Source organism: Pelobates fuscus, chromosome 1 (genome assembly GCF_036172605.1).
Source record: "Pelobates fuscus isolate aPelFus1 chromosome 1, aPelFus1.pri, whole genome shotgun sequence".
Classification (NCBI taxonomy): domain Eukaryota; kingdom Metazoa; phylum Chordata; class Amphibia; order Anura; family Pelobatidae; genus Pelobates; species Pelobates fuscus.
This window is the reverse complement of record NC_086317.1, coordinates 380,620,165-380,641,026: the sequence shown is the minus strand read 5'-3', so window position 1 is coordinate 380,641,026 and position 20,862 is coordinate 380,620,165. Positions and strand designations below refer to the sequence as shown.

At 45.2% G+C, this 20,862-nt stretch overlaps 1 protein-coding gene across 6 annotated transcripts in view; it reads left to right on the top strand.

The window, feature by feature from the left end:
- Window positions 1-20,343, top strand: part of RCBTB2 (RCC1 and BTB domain containing protein 2) — a 101,290-nt gene extending 80,947 nt beyond the window's left edge. For 5 of the 6 annotated variants that reach the window (XM_063426017.1, XM_063426014.1, XM_063426016.1 and 2 more), the window contains 3 exons: window positions 14,184-14,323; window positions 15,227-15,357; window positions 18,424-20,343. In XM_063426017.1, the coding sequence (XP_063282087.1) occupies window positions 14,184-14,323; window positions 15,227-15,357; window positions 18,424-18,564 (412 nt within the window). In that variant the 3' untranslated portion in view covers window positions 18,565-20,343. Of the gene's footprint in view, window positions 1-14,183; window positions 14,324-15,226; window positions 15,358-18,409 lie in introns of all 6 variants that reach the window. The other variant, XM_063426018.1, reaches the window with a different exon arrangement.
- Window positions 20,344-20,862: the final 519 nt, after the last annotated feature.

Below are 20,862 nucleotides of genomic sequence, written 5' to 3'. Positions count from 1 at the left end.
AGGAAGTGGCGTGGCCATGCTTCCAGAAGGTCAGTTGTTGGGTATTTGACAATACCATTTTCCTGTAGCTGTTCTTCATCCATGGTGGCCCATAGCTTTGCCATGGGCCCAAGGTCATTCCATGACCTTGTCTTCAACTTGGTAACAGGAATATGTGGGATAGCAGTATCCCAATGGCGGTAGAGGTAGTTAAGTTGTTGAGGTAGTTGGATTAAGACCATGCTATTGCCTTCAGAGTCACAATAGAAATCTTGAGCAGTGAGCTTCACATCAGTCCAGTGGTAAAGCTCATCTTCATAGCAAGGTTCGGGAGCAATGTCTGGTTTGTACCACATGGTGCAGAAGGCGTAATCTGGGCCTTCACAGAGAGGCTTTTCATCTTCATAAAATGTCAAATGTGGATGCATGACTTTCTTGATACATCCACAAAGCAGGTAAATGTAGGTTTCATCTGTGATAAATCCATAATAGATACCCCCCTCAGGGAGTGGAAGAAGAGTGGATGGATTAAGAACTTGACATCTTTGGATGGAAATATTGTCAGGTAGAAGAAGATGGCACTGGAGGCGTAGGTGTCTGGCTGGAGACACGTGCTTAAGCTGGACTTGGTTGATGATGGCAGAGATGTCATGAGGGGCCAAAACAACCAGAGGGTGGCCAAGGACCAGGTCTGAGGTTCTTTCTATGAGCTCTCTTGCAGCAAAGACAGCCCTGAGACAGGAAGGAGTCCCTCTGGCCACAATGTCCAGTTGACATGAGAAATATCCAATAGGCCTTTGGCGGCCTCTTAAGTCATTAGTTTGGGTGAGAACTCCTGTTGCGTGGCCTTGTCTTTCAGAGACAAATAATTTGAAAGGTTTTGAGTAGTCAGGTAGGCCCAAGGCAGGAGCAGAAGCAATGGCACGTTTAAGAGCATTGAAATTGTCCAGAGCTTCATTAGGCAAACAAAAAGGGTCAGACTTAAGTGCGTCATAGAGAGGCTGCATGAGCAGGGAGGCTTCTGGGATCCATGCTCTGCAGTAGGAAATGAGGCCTAGGAAGGCATGGAGGGATTTTGAAGTCCTTGGAGTTGGAATATCCAGTACGGCTCTCACCCGGTCCCGGGTAAGATGTCTGGAACCTTGAGATAGGCAATGTCCAAGGAAAATGACTGAGGGTTGGCAGAACTGTAGCTTGATGAGCGAAGCTTTGCATCCTTGTTCTGCCAAATAACAAAGTAGGCTAATTGAGCACTTTTCAGTAGTGGGCATATCATCTCCACAGAGCAGCAAATCATCCACATACTGAAGCAGAACAACTTCTGGGTGCTCGGCTTGCCATGGGTCAAGGATGGTGGCCATGGCCTTTGCAAATTGACTTGGTGAATTTTGTGCCCCTTGGGGCATGACAGTCCAGGTATACTGTTGCATCTCATGGGTGAAAGCAAACAGGTATTGGCAGGATGGGTCCAGTGGGACACTGAAGAAAGCATTTGCTAGGTCAATGACTGTGAAAAATTTTGCAGATGGTGGGACTCCAGAGAGCAGAGTATGGGGGTTTGGTACAAGAGGAGTGTCCAGGACGGTAGCTTCATTAACAGCACGGAGATCCTGAACCATCCTGTACTTCTCTGGCTCACCTTTGGGAGTTTTCTTTTTCACAGGGAATACTGGGGTGTTGCATTCAGATTTACATTTCACCAGGGCACCCTTCTCCAAGAGTGCCTTGATGTGGGTAGAAATGGCAGCGGCCTGTGCTGGTTTTAATGGATATTGTGGTTTTCTTGGTAATTTAGCTCCTGGAATGAGCTTTACCACCACAGGGGGAACATTTAGGTGACCTATGTCCTCTGGGCCTGAGGACCATAACTTGGCGGGCACCTGTATCTTTAATGCCTCTGGGAAATTGGACCTTAATTCTGCTGCTTTCTCACGGGGCTTTTCTAAATGCAGCATTAGAGGCAAGGAGCACAAGGCTGAGGTGTCTGATTCAGATAGAGGTGTGGACATTTCTACCTGCCCATCCGGGGTAAAAGTGATGGATGCTTGCAGGCGTGAGAGAACATCAGCACCTAATAGGTTAATTGGGCATGTGGAGGATACCACAAAGCGAGCAAGCAGGCTAGAGCCAACTCGTAATGGAGTTGTTAAAGGGCTATGTCTTGGCTGGCCATCCACTCCAACACAAGAGACGTCAATATTTGACAGAAAGGATGGGTCTGGCAGGTCTTGTTCTCGCAGAACACTACGGGCTGCACCTGTGTCAACTAGAAATGTGGTAGGGTGGCCTTCAATGGGCAAAGTCACTGTGGCAAGTGGCCCCCCCTTATCCCCTGTAGACACTGCCATGACAGGGGTTGCAGACACAGGCTTGCCAATTTCCTAATCATCTGGTTCCTCAATTATCGGAACCTGTTTGGTGGCTTTGGGAGCTGGGGCAGGTTTGGAGGGCTTTCTGGGCTCCCTTGGCTCCTTTTTAGGTTCTGGGCAGTCACTTCTAAAGTGCCCCTTGGCTCCACAATTAAAACAATGTCCCCCCTCCTCCGGTCTAGTACCTTTTGGGACTGGGGTGGAGCGGGATACCATGAGAGGCGCTGAAGTGGATCTTCTTGGGGTCTGGGCGGATTCCAAACCTCTAGCAACTAAAAGTAGGGTGTCCAGGGGAACAACCTTATATTCAGGGCGTGCAGCAATGATTCCCTTGCGTATAGAGTCCTTAACACCTTGGACAAACGCACCTGACAGCATTTGTGAATGAATCTTGTCAGTAAGATCAAACCCCAAATCTGTAAACATTTGATACAGTCTTGCATGAAACCTTTCCACTGATTCTCCTTTATCTTGAATAACATCAGTAAGGCCAGCAGCCTGATCTGCAAGTTTGTCCTTAGCCCATTCTTTTAATTGGGTGCAAAAAGTTACTCCAGAGGGGTAATCAACATCACTGTTGAGCTGATCTGTACTGAGGTGTCGGGCCATACTTGGCCAATACGCATCCCCTGCTTTAATAGCACAAATGCTCAATAAATCACGCCATGCGGCTGAATAAGTCTTTTGAATTTGAACTATCCCTCGGTAGAAGGGCATAGGCTGCTTTTCTGGGTCCGGGAGTGATTTCATCAGAGCACTAGCTTGAGTGGGGTTAAAAGCTACATATTTAGGAGGGGCCTGTTCTCCCCGACCCTTGTGGCCGAAGGGATCATCGATAGAACGATGAGATGGGGCTCCCGCAGCAAGTTCCGATGAGACATGGGACACCCTGTCCATCTCGTCATCATCGAATTCTATGATATTGACTCTTCTACGCGGTGCAGGTCCCGCGTGAGGTGAAAGGGTCGGTGGCTGGGAATGAGCCCCAGATGCAGGGGTGGCTAGCGAGTCGTAACCTGGGGACAGGTAGTCGCCGGGAATTACTGGCATCAGGGCTGAACTGGGAGCCGCCATATTGGAGGCGGGGAAAGGAGTTGCTTCAGGATTAAGGGAAGAAGCGGCGGCCATATTTGATATGGGCACTTCCGGGGCAGATTGGGCCGGACTGGGCATGACCGGAACCTGGGGAGTGGCTTGGGGAAAGGGAGGGTAACCGGGGTAGGGCAGGGCCATGGGATATGGGAAGGGGTAGGGCCAGGCAGGGGAGGGCAAAAGAGTAGGGTGGGCAGGTACGGTTAAGGAGGTAGGATATTGGACTGGGGCGGAGCTGGTTATCGGAGGAGACAGGACAGGATTAGTAGGGATGGATGCAGAAAGAGGAGTCGTAGCATGGGAGGGAGGGGTAGTTAGCTGGACGGGTGCTGATGGAAGGGGATTAACCATAGAGAGGGATTGCAGGGAGGAGGCGGCAGATGAGATGTTAGGATTAGGCATGGAAGGGAGCGTGGGGATGGCTGAGGATGATGAGACCGTTAGGGAAAGGGAAGGGGTAAAGAAAGATCCATCAGAATTCAGGACCGGGCAGACAGGGGAGGTGATGGGATGGGATTCGGGAGGATCGGGAGTGGGGAACATAGTCAGCGGGCTATCACCTATGGCTGACTGAACCTTGGGGCTTGGGAAAACCCCAGCAACACTATTTTTATGATACACAAACAATTTCACACCTTTGTGATTTACTTCTTCCTCAACCCAACCTTCTAACTGAATAGCCTTCGCTACTCTGTACCATGCTTCAGCAGTCTTTAATAAACCATTATCTGTAAGCTTGCCTTTCATTTCTGCTAGTAACTTGCGCCAACTTTCTGGTTGCAATCTCCCACATGTCGGTACAGCAATTTTACATACTTTTGCAATCTTTTCAACACCTTTAACCATCTCTTCACCCTCTCTGTTCTCTACCAAATCACATGCTAACCAGCCCTTGCTGGGCTTATCTAAATCCTGTCCCATAATCCCTTTACCCCTATACCAGCGTCCTAGATATAGAGAGAGAGAAGGAAAATTGAACAAGAACGTCTACAATGCTCGACTGCCACCCGAGAATCGTGGGACTTTCTCAGGTGCGTCTTCCCAAAACGTAGACTAGTCACTGAATCCGCCTACCCGGGGTGGTAGGCACGGATTGGAGCGAGGTGAGAAGTGTGTGACCAATCACTTCTCTTTTAAGAGGAATGGGAGTGGATAGTATAATAATATAGAAAGTGTAGAAAAGATGAAAGGCAAGGAAAAATCTTTAGAGACAGACACAGGAGTACATGAGACTCCTCATTAAGCAAACAAGACAGCAATACAGTTGAAATACAGTGTATGCATCACAGTTCAAATGAAATCAACAGTAATTCCTTTCCTTTAGTCACCTCCCTCAACCCCGTAGTGCCCCTATAAAACCCACTTATAAGTCTCACTACCACAAATAAACAGAAGAACTGGAATTCCACCAGCCCCAGCGCTCAGGGCGGTGGTTACCAAAAGAAAACTGGAATCCCCCCAGCCGAAGCTGAGGTTTACCAAAACTGGAATCCCCCCCGCCTCGGTACTCGGGACAGTGGTTACCAAACTTGGAATTCCACTAGTCCCAGTACTCGAAACTGTGGGTTACCACGTGCACACTGAGGCTAGCTAAGCTCTCAGAGTGTCACCAGAAGGATCACAGGAAATTATGAGTCTACACAAAATCCACAGTTCCAACAATCCCCTTTTTCCTTACAGCCACAGCCACGAGGCTCCTAAAAGAGGTAAACAGGCAAAGAAGACCCCCAGGAACGCATCCACAGGTCAACCCCCCTTTTTCCCTACAACCACAGCACCGTGGTTCCTAAAAGGAGTAAAACAGGTAACAGAACACCCAGGCAAATCCCCTCAGGTCCACCCCCCTTTATCCCAAAAGGGGCAAAATACAAACAGATAGACAGATATGCAGAAGACCCAGGCAAATCCCCTTAGGTCCACCCCCCTTTATCCCAAAAAGGGGAAAACAAGCAAGACAGAACCCCAGGCAAATCCCCTGCAGGTCCACCCCCCCTTTATCTCAAAATGGGGAAACAGGCAAACAATTCAAACACAATTCAAACACACCCAGGCAACAGATAGACTAAATGCAGGTAAACAAATGAGTAACGAGACACCGGGCAAGATATTACCTGTCTTTGATGTCCTCCCGGGAAGCAGTCACAGACACGTGGACGGGTCAATCAAAGGGGCCGGAACATACCGGTGGCTCTGCAGAAGTCTCTACCGTGTACCTGGAGGTGATCAATCTCCTTTCCTTCCCCCTGGATTCCTCCGTCCAACAGCGTCTTCCTTAGGACGGCTCACCGGCCAGACATAGCCCGGTGCCCCACGTTGGGCGCCAAGTTGTTATGGTACTTTTTAGCAGTAAACCAAAATGTTTAAATGTCTATCTGTTCCTGTCCAAATTAATAAAATAAATTTGCGTATATACGCTGAAGTAATTAAGTCTGACACACAAGGTTCAGGTTAAAATAACTTCGAGAAAATTTATTGGCAAGTGATTAAAAAGCGGACGCGCAGGTCCTTTTAAGAGACATTTTACGTCATCATTGATTATTAGAATATCAGCAAATAAACATCATTAATTGGATTAATTGTTAAGTGTCGGAATTAGTGTCCTCCTATCAATATAATTAATTGGTTCAAACAACTAAGTGGTTAGTCCCGTGTCCACCCACCAAGAGGTGGGATTGTTCTGGACACGGGTGGGGGACAAGGGGTCTTGAGCGTCATTTTACACAGTCGGTGATCTCAGGCCTCGTGGCCAGGTGCAAGGTCTCTTATGAATAGAACATTTCATTACTACTGTGTTCTCATGGCCTTCAAACTATACTATGTTGCAAATCTAAGGAAAAGTCAGCAATTCCTGTGTTAATCATGTCTTTATAGAAAATACAGTCTTTGTTCTATTGTATTAGATGTGCTGGGAAATTCTGTCATGTAAGGTAGTTTTAAAATGAACAAGTCAGGTTAGGAGGACAAAATGGAGGATTGTAGAAGTCAGGTTAGGAGGACAAAATGGAGGATTGTCACAGTATAAAGTTAAAATGGAGTTAGTGCAATAATTGAATACAAGTACAATAAGGTTTTTTAAATAATCCCACATCACCGCCACCCAGGTTCGTAGGTAAGGTCCGAATCCCATGTGTCGTAAGGCTTCAGCGAGGAACGTCCAATCCACACGGTCAAACGCCTTTTCGGCGTCCGTGGATAGAATTACCAGTTCGCGTTTGTTAGCCGTCGCCGCGTGGATCACGTTAAGGGCCCGAATTGTGTTGTCCCGAGCCTCTCTTCCGGGTATGAAGCCGACCTGATCGGGGTGTATTAGGTTGGGTAGTATACGTGCTACCCTAAGCGCAAGAGCTTTAGCGAAAATTTTCAGATCGGTATTTAGTAACGATATAGGTCTATAGCTGGCACAGTTAGTGGGGTCTTTGCCTTCTTTTGGGATGATTGTGACCGTCGCCCTCAGTGTGTCCGCTGGGAACTGACCGCCTGTTCGTATTGAGTTGAATCCCTCAAGAAGTCTTGGTAGTAGAATCTCCTTGAAGGTGCGCAGGTACGAGATGGGCAGGCCGTCCGGGCCAGGTGCCCTATGAGGTTTTGTTATTTTCAGTGCTCCGGCTAGCTCCTCGATCGTTAAGGGTTGTTCCAGTTCGGATGCTTGTTCCGGCGTGAGCTTGCGAGCAACATGGTTGCCTAGATATGCGTTGATTCGTTCCCGGTGGTGTTGGGATGCCGCATCAGACCGGGTTGGTGTTTGGCCATACAGTGCCGTGTAGTATTCATGAAACGCATTCAAGATGCCCTCGGGGAGATGTGTGATTGTACGTCCCTGTGGGCAAATCTTATGGATGTGCTGCGTCCTTCGCTTTTCCTGAAGCATTTTTGCGAGCAGTCTGCCACATTTATTGGAGTGCTCGTAGAAGAACCTGGTTGTTTTTCGCGCAGTGTGTAGAACTCCCTGAGAGAGTATGGTTCGGAGTTCTCTACGGGCCTCAGTTAGACGAAGATAAGTCTCCTCATCTAGTGTGCGTTTATGTTCTTGTTCGAGTTCGGCTATGCGTCCATTCAGATGGATCGTGCGTGCTACCCTGTCCTTCTTGCGTTTGGTGCTGATCGCTATGAGATGCCCTCTTATGACACACTTATGCGCCTCCCATAGCGTGAGTGGTGCTATGTCCGGGGTGTCGTTCGTTGTGAAGTATTGGGTCAATGTGTGTGTCGTCATGGTAATGAGTTCGGGGTCATCCAGGAGTGTCTCGTTGAGTTTCCACTGACGTTCTTTAGGTTTGAAAAGCGGGGAGCTGGTGTGCGCTAATGTTGGAGCGTGATCGGATTGCTCCATCGTTCCTATCTCGGCCCCCTGTAGTAGAGTCAGGTATTCCTGCGCGATGAATATATAATCTATACGGCTGTAACGTGCATGGACCGCAGAGTAACAGGTGTAGTCCCTTCCCTCAGGATGGCTTGCCCTCCAGCTGTCCACCAGTCCTAGCTTGTGTAAGGACCGCAGCGTCGCCCGAAGGCAGTGTGCGGGTATTGCGCTGTGGCCCCTGGAGGTGTCCAGTCGGGGGTCGAGCGGTAGGTTCAGATCACCTGCTACAACCAGTAGGCCTTCCCTGAACTTTTCTAGTTTGGCCAAGGTCCGGCAGATAAAAGTGTGTTGTTTCCTATTGGGGCTGTACAGGCAGGCGAAGGTATAGGTGTGATCCGCTATGGTGCCCTTGAGGAATAGGTAGCGTCCATTCGGGTCTGCCTGTGTCGCCTTGTACTGGAACTGCGTCGTATTCGCGAATAGTATCGCCACTCCTGCCTTCTTGGCCACTGGGTGGTTTGCGTAGTAACCGATTGGAAAGCGTCTGTTTTAGAGTTTCGGTGCGTCTCTGCTCCTAAAATGCGTCTCCTGCAAAAACGCTACTGAAGCTCTTGCGGCCCACAGTCTCCTCATCAGCAGGGATCGTTGTTCCGGGATGTTGAGGCCCCTGACATTATTGGACCAATATGTCAGTCGTGCAGGGGCAAAACCACTCCCGCCTGACTGCATCTCCGGGGGGAGGGAGTCACGCTCCGCCGCGGCTCCTGTGGGGGAAGACAAATAGAAGGGGAAGGAAAGAAGAGAAGGGTGGGGGACAGGTGGGGTGGGGAAGCAGACGTAAGCAGTCGTCTAGGTCAAAGGTGTTGTCTGTCCGGAGTCGTAAGTGTGGGAATGGGTGGGGTATGGTGTAACTATGACCCTGTACCGGGAGTTGTCGTTCAAGGGTTGCGTCTCCCGCTCGTCCCTATGAACCCCGATAATATGTACAGTGGGGGTCTGTCACAGTGAGGGTCTGTGGGACTACCGTGTGTGCAAGACCGTTCGGGTGGTTTGTGGTGTGTCTTCTATCCCCTCCGTCGGCACCCAACCTGCAAGGGGTGCTGTAAGTAAGTTTCGTGTTTGCGCTGGGGTTCCCGCTAAGGGTATTCATATCTATCAAGCGTTCACTGGCCTCCTGTCTTCCCCAGTGACCCTCCCTCCCGCGCTGGCTTGAGTGGCCTGAGATTACTACTGGATTCCGTGTCACTGTTCCCCCTCCCTCCGGACCAGGGTCCCGTGTATACGGCTCAGTCTCGTCTGCCACGCTCAAAACCCTGTGTTGCGCTATATCTGGCTAGTTCTGCAACGTCACCTTCTATCATGTGTATCCATAGGGCTCAGTCCGTCTGTCAGTGCGTGTGCGTTTCGAGTGTGTGGGCCTATCCTAGGTGATTCTAGTGTCCCCTGTCTGTTCGGACATGGTTCCGATTGCGTGTTTCTGAACCTCCTCTATCTCCTCTGGCTCCTATAGTGCAGATGTAAGAGGTCTGTCAATTTTGAAGGGGGGGTGCTTCCGTGGGGGTTGGCGGCTGGCGCAAGCCAGGTGCGTGCATATCTAAGACCCTGGGGTGTACCTGGGGGTTGTCTCCGGGATGTGCTGCTGTTCTTGCCACGGTTGTCTGCGGGTGAGGGTCCCCCGAGACCCCCCCCCCGGCCCCTGCGTGTGGGTATCATGGGGTGTATACGTGATACAGGTGTCCTTCGTGGTGGGAAGTCTCGTGCGGGCGTATCGTGGTGCATTTGTGGGGGAGCAAGTGGACAAGTCAGCCTCTATTGGCATAGATATGTATACACCACACACAAATAATCAGGCAGGTTATAAGATCACATTGGAATACCCCGTGTAACGTCTGGGACCCCCCAGGAGCCACCCACATGTACAAAATACTTCGGCAATGATACGTTAAGATGGACCAACTGTCTAGGGGGACCCTGGTCACCTCAACCGCTCCGTGACCGTACAGCGGCGGGGGCGGGCAGGGTAGGCCCGCAAGTGGTCTTCTACTTCTCCATACTGTATAGAAATGTGTGTCGTAACAAACCATGAACAATGCGTTCAGCAGGTGGATAACAAACTATGTACAATTCCCTCTACCTCTTACTCAGCCCACCCCGCTCCCCTTCCCCCCACACCCCCACACCCCCACATTCCCCATAAGATACTTGAGGCCCCTAAGTCCAGTGTTCGATTCATCTGATAGTTTACAGCGGTGCGTCCAAGAGGGCCAATGTATGGGGGCCCATGATACTAGGCCTGCCGCCGGGCTCTACGGAGTGTCCATGTCCCACCGCACATCCCATCCTCCCAACCTAGCGGGTCCCCATGGCGTGGTCATCCCCTGTGTGGATCGTTACCCGGGCTAACATTCACTCTAGTGGGTCCCCCCTTCTCTCCCACCCAACCTACTAGTACCCAGCGGATGCCCCCCATACTATGCTGCCCCCGTCATCACCAGTTTTAAAGTACATACCGCTTGCCAATGGAAGCGGAGTCTCTGTTGAAGCCTCGTGCTACGTGGGAGTGTGTCGGGTCTGTGAAGCGGGTCACTGCCTTAGGCGATTCCATGTCGGCTACTCCTCTGGGCCCTCCGGGCCGCCTCTGCGTCTCTGTGGCCCTGGTGCTGCGTGGATGTTATGCGCGGCCTCAGTGGGGCCCGTCGCCCGGGCCGGGGGGCCCTCTAGGATCCAGTTCGGGACCGGGATTGCGGGTAGGTTGGCCGCTCTGAGGAAACGGGGCACATCATTCGGCCATCTAATGATGTGCCAGACGTTGTTCACCTTGACTTGAAGGCTGAAAGGGAACCCCCATTTGTAAGGGAGCCGCCTTTCCTGCAGCATGCGTGTGATCGGCCTTAGGGCCCTGCGGGCATCAAGTGTAATTGTGGAAAGATCCTGAAACAACGAGATCTGGGCGTCCATGAAATTTATTCGTTGTTGATTTCTGGCCTTGAGCATGATAGTTTCCTTCAGCTGGAAGGAGGCCAGCGCGCAGATCATGTCTCTGGGGAGGCCATCTCGCCTCGGGGATCTTAGGGCCCTATGCGCCCTTTCTATGCCAAAATCACTCGGGGCGTTATCTCCGAGGAGGTGTGCGAACAGGCCCGACAGCATCTCTTGTGGCGATTCACCGTCAGCTTCAGGTAGGCCTCGGACCCTGATATTATTGCGCCGGCCTCTGTTATCGAGGTCCTCAATCTGTCGGCGGAGGTCAAGGAGGATGTTACCTTGCCTCGTGGTCGCCAGGTCCGTGGCTTGTCTGTGTTGGTCTGCCTGCAGGCGATCCGCTTCTAAGCCGTCCACCCGGCGCTCTAGCGTGGTGAGATCTGTCCGCACTGCTGCTATCTCTTCCCTTATCATGGAGCGCATTTCGGCCACCAGGTCAGATTTATCTTTCCTCGTCAGCATACTTGCCGAAATTGATGCGATGTCCGCCGCTATTTGGGAGAGGGAGTGCGCCGCGGTGATTCTCCATGCGAGTCCGCGAGGCTGGATCCTGGCGAAACGGGTGCGGGCAAGTCCGTGTCGTCGGTGCCGCGCGGGCCATGCGGCGTCGACAGGAATCCGTCCATGGGACCGGGCGGGTGTCTTGCTGGGGTAGTGCCAGGTTGACCAGCGTTCGCCGGGCGTTTTGTTTTCCCCATTTGCGGTGTTATTAGCTGCTTTCGGACGCTATTTTTAAGGGCTTGGCAGGTTGAGGCCTAGGAGCTCGGGTGAAGTGTGTCTTACTCCATCCGTAGCTAGGCCACGCCCCCCTGACCACAATGTTAAGTCTGCAAAAAGACTCCTTTGTGAAAGCATTTGATACTCTATGCTCCAAATATTAGGACATGCTACTGCAGGGCACACTACTGTTACAGCTGAGTCACCCCAACAGAGGGCTTTTGTCCATTCAAAACATCCTACCTGGCACTTCAGATTTGATCCTGCAGCCAGTTAATAGAACTCAAACCTTATAGAGTAGACAGCCGCATCGTAGCCCATAACCCTGGAGGAACCTGCACCGGCATTGGATTCGCCTAGTGGGCTTCACCTGGGCTTCCAGTCTAGGCTCAAATCTGCGGGGGTCAGGTGCTGGCTCGTGTAGTGACATGGGGCTGGTGGATCTCAACATGTTGGACTTTTGTCTATGCTAGGACTTTGCTATCGTCAAATTTAGCCATGCCTGTGGTTGGAGTGGGATGAAGGGCCATCATATAGGGATGGTTCACATACAAGTTTTACTTAGTGATGCTCCAGTGGGTTTTCTTTTTTATTTTATTTTTTTACATTTATTTCATTATTATTGTTGGTAATATGTTGAAGGAGCCACCATCACTCGACACATATCTACTTAGTCAGAGCGACCCATGTTTTAGCGTGTGCTGATTAAGCCTGTTAATATTAACACAATCGTTTGTACACATAGGCAGTAAGGCTTCTTATGTTTAGTTCATCTTAAACTTGAAACCTCCTAGATATTTTTCCTTGTTTCTTTTTGTTAATTTTATTGTGAGTGGTTATATCTCACTGCAAATGTCTTTTCATACTGGACCTTACACTTGGTATATAGTACTCTGTTCTATCTGTCTCATCCGATTGCCACTCACTCTATTATAAAATGAGGTATGATTTACTAGTATGATCATATGTCTTTCACGACTATCTCTTGTCAGATACTGTACTGTCTCATTTTCTTGTCATGCATGTCTCTCAATAAAAAAGTGATTGTCAAAAAAAAAAAAACCTTGAGAAGGAATGTCCATGTTGTGCATCTACTATTGACAGGAATGTTTAATTATTTAAATGCACATCGATGTAGCACCAGCATTATCTGCAGCACTTTATTTGACAACAAATAATTGGCATCCAAAATAAAAAAAGTTGAGGAAGGCCCTGTTTAGATGAGGTTACAGTCTAGGATGGTAAAACCTATTTCAAAGTTTATGGGCTTGACTTAAATGGAAAGTGTCAAACCATGTGTTAAGTGGTATTTCCTCTTTCAAGGGACAACGTTACATTATCTACTCTTGATCCTATATGATTTCACAATGTGGAGTTCCAGTGTGCCGGGAATTTGTCAAGCGTGTAAGGATAGATTATTGAGTGTGTAATAAGCATCGGTTATCAGCTTAAATGTCCTATACTAACTGCATGTTTAGCTGGCTGCGGTGTGTAGCCGCTCCCATCTAAACAACACATTTAAGGTATTTTGCCAGTTATATAACTGTGTGTTAGGTTGTGGTTTCGTGTCTTATTCATCAGTGTGTTTAGAGAAGAGGTTAGATTTATCTAAGGAGGCCAATCCTGCCCACATTGTGCAATTCAACCTCTGGCTTCTCCCTCTCAAGCTGCAATCAAACACTTCCAAAGCACTCTACACTGTGTATGTGGCTATGGTTAGGGGTTAAATGTAGAAATAGCACTGTTGCAGCTGTTTAGTATGGAAACATAGCCACTTTACCAAACCGCATCCCTAGGAAGGAAGTACAGGAGCATGTCAAAATTAGAGCATGTCTGTTATTTGACCCCACAAGTCCCTTGAACACCCTACATTTGGGGTATCATTGTACTCAAAGACCGCAGCAGAATACTAGTTTGGGGTCTTAACAGTAGTGAGATGCACGTGGTTTGTGAATTTCCCCATAAAAATAAAATGTGTATGGAAAAACAGTTTAAAATATAAACAGCAGATTTGACTGAGGTTGTTGATTAAATGGTTAATTGAAAATAATCAAAATGCTCTTAGTTAAAGCACCACTGTCATGCAGAACTTACATTTCTTTTACTGTTTCCTCTTCTCCTCCTCTCTCAAAAGTAGGGAGAGTATGGCTATCATCAGTCAGACTTTGGCATATCCAATAAATCCTCGCTGGACAGAGACATCTGGGATTAGAATCCAACCCATAGACCTAGAAATCTGAATTCTTCCTGTGCATGTTAAATTTAACGGGTGCTTTTTACAAATCTATAGGTTTTATATAACATTCAAGATCCAGTACCCCTCACTTACTAAGCTTCAACTTCAAAACCACCTGACTTAGGCCAAAATAATAGAGGTTTCGTTCCAGTATATGGTCATACATTGCATAAGCCTGCCACAACATCAATGTACCCCATTCTTGGCAGGTCTTACTCTAGCAACCTAATGCCTTCTCTGATTACGAATAATCCACTTACTTGGGAAATGCTTCCTCATGGGACTCTCTGCAGGTCAAGGTTAAATAGGGCCCTGCAATGAGGCACACCTGACAGGGAGGGGTGTAAAACTGGGGAGTTGGCCTGAATTCCCAAATATATTTACGTATGTACATTTGAAAACAAATCAATTTTGTGAGCTTTGAAGTTGGTGTTTATTGAGTGAGTGTGCTGAATTTTGTATGTTTTACAAATATATATATTAATTTTTTTTTCTTAATCCCCTTGAGGTGTGAACATTTTCGATCATTCTTGCATGAAAGTGAAGAAGAAATCATTGAAATGAACCAATTTTCCTACCCGGTTTACCGTGCTTTCTTGGAATATCTATACACAGACAGCATTAGTATTTCTCCAGAAGATGCAATTGGTAAGACCAGTGTTATTAGGATCCATATAGTCTTTTGGTTTGCTTTTGTCTTTAACACCAGTATCTTTTTATTTTTATATGAAGATGTATTGAATCAATGTTGAATAACGTATTGTTTATTAAATTGCCTATTTGCTTTGAGAGGTTGAGGGTGGAGAAATTATAATTGTGAAACATTCCTTGATGTATTTAAACTTGGAATGAGCTACCATTTTTGTAATGAAGTTCAGAAATATGAGTCCATTACTTTTTTCAAAAATTCAGTTTTAATCACGTTATTGTATTGGAAAGGTTGTGTTTCAGCATTGAGCTTTTGTTTGGTTAACCCGAGTCTCAAACTTTTTTTTTTTTTACTTTTTTTTTTTTTTTTTGCATTTTCACTGAGTGCAAGGGAAGCCTCGACTAGCACAATGAAGCAGGATGTGTGTAAATATACTTTAAGCACACACCTCTCTTAATGCCTCAGTGCGTCAATGTACGTTACAAAATAAAGATGCATTATGTACATTTGTTATACAGAAATAAAAGGGTTTGCTTAAGGTTACAACATTAAGGGTTGGACAAATCAATGTGTTTTTTATTTTTTTTTAAGCAAACTGCACAAGGCACATGTCCTTTTTATCGATTTACTTCCTTCCATGACAACATATTCCATATTGTTGCAGTTTTGCTCCTGTCTGCTTTCAGGAACATAACATAACATCCAGCTCCAGCTCTTTAAACTTTAAATGGGGAAAAAAAATGTTCTCTTAAGATGAACAAAATAAAGCACAGATAACTTTTAATAAACTAGTGGCTAGGTGTTCTGTTAGTTGCCTTGATGTGTATGTTTCAATGAATTTGTAAGCACTGGTTTTATTGGTCAAAGATCAGTATATTTCTAACTCGTTCTGTACTTCACAGGGCTTCTGGAGTTGGCAACATCCTATAGAGAAAACCGATTGAAACAGCTTTGTCAGCAAACCATAAAGCAAGGTATCTGCGAGGAGAATGCTGTAATACTTCTGTCTGCTGCTGTTAAGTATGAAGCTCAGGTACAACACATGTTTTATTTTCACTTGGCTCCACACAGCTCCACACTTTGGAAGAATTCAATTTGCATACATGCAGTAGACAAGTTGATTTCAAGTCAATTACATTTTCATTGTCAAGAGTATCCAACTCTAGTTAAAAATCGAGGTTCTTTGACAAAGGAACACTAGAGTGTCCGCAATACAAACATTTATTACTGCCACTAGAGGTGTTTCTAGGCTGTAATGCAAGCACAGCCTTTTCTCTGAAAAGGTAGTGTTTACATTAAAATGCCTGTAGGGACTTACTATACAGACCAGAACAAATGCTTGGTGACTATAGTGTCTTTTTAAGACACTAATAATCTTCATAATTAACCTGTATCTGTAAATGTCCACACAGTATTCACTGAATGGAACATCTATCATCAAACTTTCATCTCTTGTTTTTTAAAAGTTTATTACATCTAATGAAACTTAAAGGGTCACTCCAACCCCATTTTGCTTTTTGAAGGGGTCATGGTGTTAGAAGTCAGAATGTGCAGGGTTTCGGCTTGAAACACTGCACATTCAGAGATATTTTTAATTGTGCGCCAAGGGCTAGTTGCACCTACGACACACGTGATTTAGGCTGCCCAGAACTACCTAATTTCATTTTTGTGCATACACACACACTGCTCACTGCCTATTGACGTTACTGCTTGCTGCACACGCTGCTTTCTGTCTGCAAGGGAGAAACTCTTGTCTCCACTCCCTCAAACTCACATTGAAAAAAGCCATCCTGCCACTCCATTATTTTTTATTTTTTTTTATTCCCTGCCCTCGCTCCTCCTTTCCCAATCCCATACCAACTCCAAGCACATCTGTGTGCCCTGAGACAATAAAATTGTTAAATCAGAGGCTTCTCTAGGAGAAGCCTTTGATTATACAGGTGATACTCGAAAAATTAGAATATCGTGCAAAAGTTAATTTATTTCAGTAATGCAACGTGAAAGGGGAAACCAATATATGAGATAGACGCATTACATGCAAAGCAAGATAGTTCAAGCCGTGATTTGTCATAAGTGCGATGATTATGGCTTACAGCTCATGAAAACCCCAAATCCACAATCTCAGTAAATTAGAATATTGTGAAAAGGTGCAGAAAACCATCATTGACACCCTCCATAAGGAGGGAAAGCCTCAAAAGGTAATTGCGAAGGAAGTTGGATGTTCCCAAAGTGCTGTATCAAAGCACATCAATAGCAAGTTATGTGAAAGAAAAAGGTGCACAAGCAGCAGGGATGACCACAGCCTGGAGAGGATTGTCAGGAAAAGGCCATTCAAAAGTTTTGGGGGCTCTCACAAGGAGTGGACTGAGGCTGCAGTCAGTGCATCAAGAGCCACCACACACAGACGGATCCTGGACATGGGCTTCAGATGTCGTATTCCTCTTGTCAAGCCGCTCCTGAACAAAAAAAGCAACGTCAGAAGCGTCCTACCTGGGCTAAAGAACAGACCTGGTCTGTTGCACAGTGGTCCAAAGTTCTCTTTTCTGATGAGAGCAACTTTTGCATCTCATTTGGAAACCAAGGACCCAGAGTCTGGAGAGGCACACACTGCAAGATGCTTGAAGTCCAGTGTGAAATTTCCACAGTCTGTGTTGATTTGGGAAGCCATGTCATCTGCTGGTGTTGGTCCACTGTGCTTCATTAAGTCCAGGGTCAACGCAGCTGTCTACCAGGATATTTTGGAGCACTTCATGCTTCCTTCCGCAGACGAGCTTTATGGGATGCTGACTTCATTTTCCAGCAGGACTTGGCACCTGCTCACACTGCCAAAAGCACCAAAGCCTGGCTCAATGACCGTGGGATTACTGTGCTTGATTGGCCAGCAAACTCGCCAGGCCTGAACCCCATAGAGAATCTATGGGGCATTGCCAATAAAAAAGATGAAACATGAGACCGAACAATGCAGAAGAGCTGAAGGCCGCTATTCAAGCATCCTGGTCTTCCATAACACCTCAGCAGTGCCACAGGCTGATCGCTTCCATGCCACGCCGCATTGAGGCAGTAATAGCTGCAAAAGGGGCCCAAACCAAGTACTGAGTCCATATGCATGCTTATACTTTTCAGAGGTCCGATATTGTTCTATGTACACTACTTGTTTTATTGATTGCATGTAATATTCTAATTTGCTGAGATTGTGGATTAAGGGTTATCATGAGCTGTAAGCCATAATCATCGCACTTATGACAAATCACGGCTTGAACTATCTTGCTTTGCATGTAATGCGTCTATCTCATATATTAGTTTCCCCTTTTACGTTGCATTACTGAAATAAACGAACTTTTGCAAGTTATTCTAATTTTTCGAGTATTACCTGTACATTAGTGTGGCTCCCGTGATGACAGACAGGAGTGTGTCGCACAGTGCCCAGGAGTAGATTAATGCGAGTTAAACTGAATACTGAAATGCTCTTTGAGCGTTTTTGTAGAGGAGACCTATAGAATAATGCCAATAGGGCACTATTCTATTAATTATGTAAATATTGGAAAAACCCATTAATAATACATTTTTAAATGGTATATATGAAAATATTAAATTATTTTTGAGAAAATCTTTATTATTTTATCTGAGCATCCATTTTGGATCAGACTTTACTGTTGTCTGACCAACCACTGCCCAACCTAACTTGCCTGCTGCTCAGTTTCATACAGGCAGGTTGGGTTTGCATTTCATATTTTTATTCTAATTGGGATACTGTCAAAAGCTCGAGCAATATTCTGCTTTGACTACAGGATTGGGAACTACTGATCTATAGACAGTCTCACATAGTATAAAGAGCGTAAAGTCAGGAAAATGTTATGGAAATATGTATCGGGCGACCTGCAAACTGCTTGCCCAAGGGCGTTTGTTTTTCCACACTTTATTAGCAATAGAGTAACATGGGTTGAAAGTCAATGCAAGTCCATCTCGCCCCTCCTTTCCCCTCCTCCCCATTTAAACTATTATTCCAGATGTTAGTAACATTTGTTCTTGAAGTAACTGTTAATAAGGTGTGTTTTCTATATATTAATTAATGTATCTGCAACCAGACTTTTGTTTCTAGGATCTAGAGGAGTTTTGCTTCAGATTCTGTATAAACCATATGACCGTGGTTACCCAGACTGATGCCTTTGCAGAGATGGAGAGTGAACTTCTGAAGAACTTCATCAACAAAGCAAGTCGATCTGGGGCATTCAAAAACTGACACTGCTGTAAGCAGGTGCTACATCTGGCTGCCATTTAGTTAGAATATCCAACTTTTAACCTAAACTTGAATTTATAAGGACTTGGTGTATATACTCTTTGGTCAGAAACAAAATCTGTAACAATCCAGTTTATTTCTGTGATATATGTTTTAATATTTCTGTCTTACTACCTACTGCAGCAAAGTATTCTTTATTTTATGTTTCATCTGGTATACTACCCGTATCTGGATAGGAGTAAACATATTTAATATTATTTTTATTAGATTTGTTACTGGTTGATCAGTAAATACACCAATATTTTTTTATTTTAAATTTGCACTAGTATATTTAGCATAAATGTACCAATTCTTATAAAATTGGCATTGACAAGAAGTATTCAGGTAATCAAATTAAAAAACAAAAAACAAACAAAAAGCTTTTCTATGTTAATTTGGCATAAGAGATTAATATAACAGACATATGGAACACAGGGCTACTTTATACATTTTTATAAGTAGGACTTTCTTTTGTGTCTCATACATACATACATACATACATACATACTCTCTCTCACGCACACACATGCACACACACACTCTCTATCTCTCATATTACGGATGAATTGTCATGTATTTCCCTCATAACAATATTTTCGAGTACAGGGATTTTGGAAAACTGACAAGTGAATTGCATATGTTAGGGTAAATTGGAAAATAATTGGAAAACAGCTGTTTTTCCAGCTTTATTTGGCTGTAGAGGGGGAACAGTCATTTTTAAAAATGATGTTCACCAATCTCTCCATTTAACAAATATGTATTTGTGAGGTGTAAACTTTATGCAGAAATGAATACCTTTTGATTCTCTAAATGGCACCTACATCTTGCTCACTGTCAATCATTGTTCTAAGCTCCGTCCTTTACACCTGGCCATCCGCTTAGAGAAAACATACAGAGGAGAGGAAAGTGAAATGGTTTTTATTTCTCCTCTTCATTTGAAGTGTTTGCCCTGTCTGAACTGGATTATTGTCTAATTTGCTAAATCTATAATATAAACCGAAAAGAAAACAGAGCATCTCATGAAAACAGGTTAATACAAGATATGTTATTTTCCAATCAAACATTGCACTGATTTTGTTTTTAAAACAATCCACTTTGGGCATTTTAGGCTCAGAGAGACATAGAAACCGTTTTTTGTTTCCTAAGCAGTAGAATGCTGGGACCTATTTACAAATCACAAAATCTGGAATCTGACATTGACAAAATCCAAGGCTGCAAGAGATGATACAATCAGTCCCTATCAATATGAATTTAAAAATTGGGAGGCAATTGCAAGATGGCCATCTCCATGTTGAAATATTAGCAGAACATCCAGCTAAACTTTCTTTAGCTTGGTTAGATGAAATCCATAGTTTTGTGTGGCTTTTGAAATTCTCTTGTCAGTTCTCATGATTCCCAGTTTAGTGGATAACTACATTAATTAATCAAGTGTCTTATAACAAAATGTGATGTCCCACTTAGTGGCAGCAGGATTGTATACAGTAAATGATGTTGTAAATACGCATACCGTGCTGCAGAGGGTCCTACAGGACCATATTGTGAAACCTATGTGAAATAGTATTGATTTTTAGGGGTTAATCTTTAATGCACAGGCAAACGAAAATAGCATACAAATTTTAGTTATTTAATTTTTATTTTGGATGTTTTGTACTGTAATTGGTTTGGAATAATGGGCCATTTTTTCCCTTCTTTGTAAAATATATTGTACTATGTCATCAATAAACATCTTCATGGTGAGCTTTACATTGAGTCTGTTATTTCACCCATATTGTATCTTGGCTGTATAGAACAGGAGATTTACATATTTTATTTTTTTCTTAAATTTCCTTTCTCTCTCCCCCTCTCCCATATCCTTGTTTATAGTTAAACTATAGACTGAAAGAATGGTATGATCTTTGAAGTTTCCTTCACTGCTTGAAAAGGAACCTGTGAATCCCCCCCCCCCCCTTTTTTTTAATTCTTTATTTTTGATGTGCATGATAAAAACATATGGTCTGGCCATGCCCCGGCACCAATAGCAAGACAAGCATAAATTAAAAACATAACAATGAAAGGCATACGTGGGAAAACTGCACAATTTAAAAAAAAAAAAAACTTAGTCATGAGTATGAAAGTCGGGTGAGTGGAGTGATAAAAGTGTGGAGAGGGCGTATAACGCAGACTGACAAAACAGTTAATTACATGTTAATAAGGTAGGCTAGTGTGTGTGTGTGTGTGTGTGTGTGTGTGTGTGTGTGTATATATATATATATATATATATAT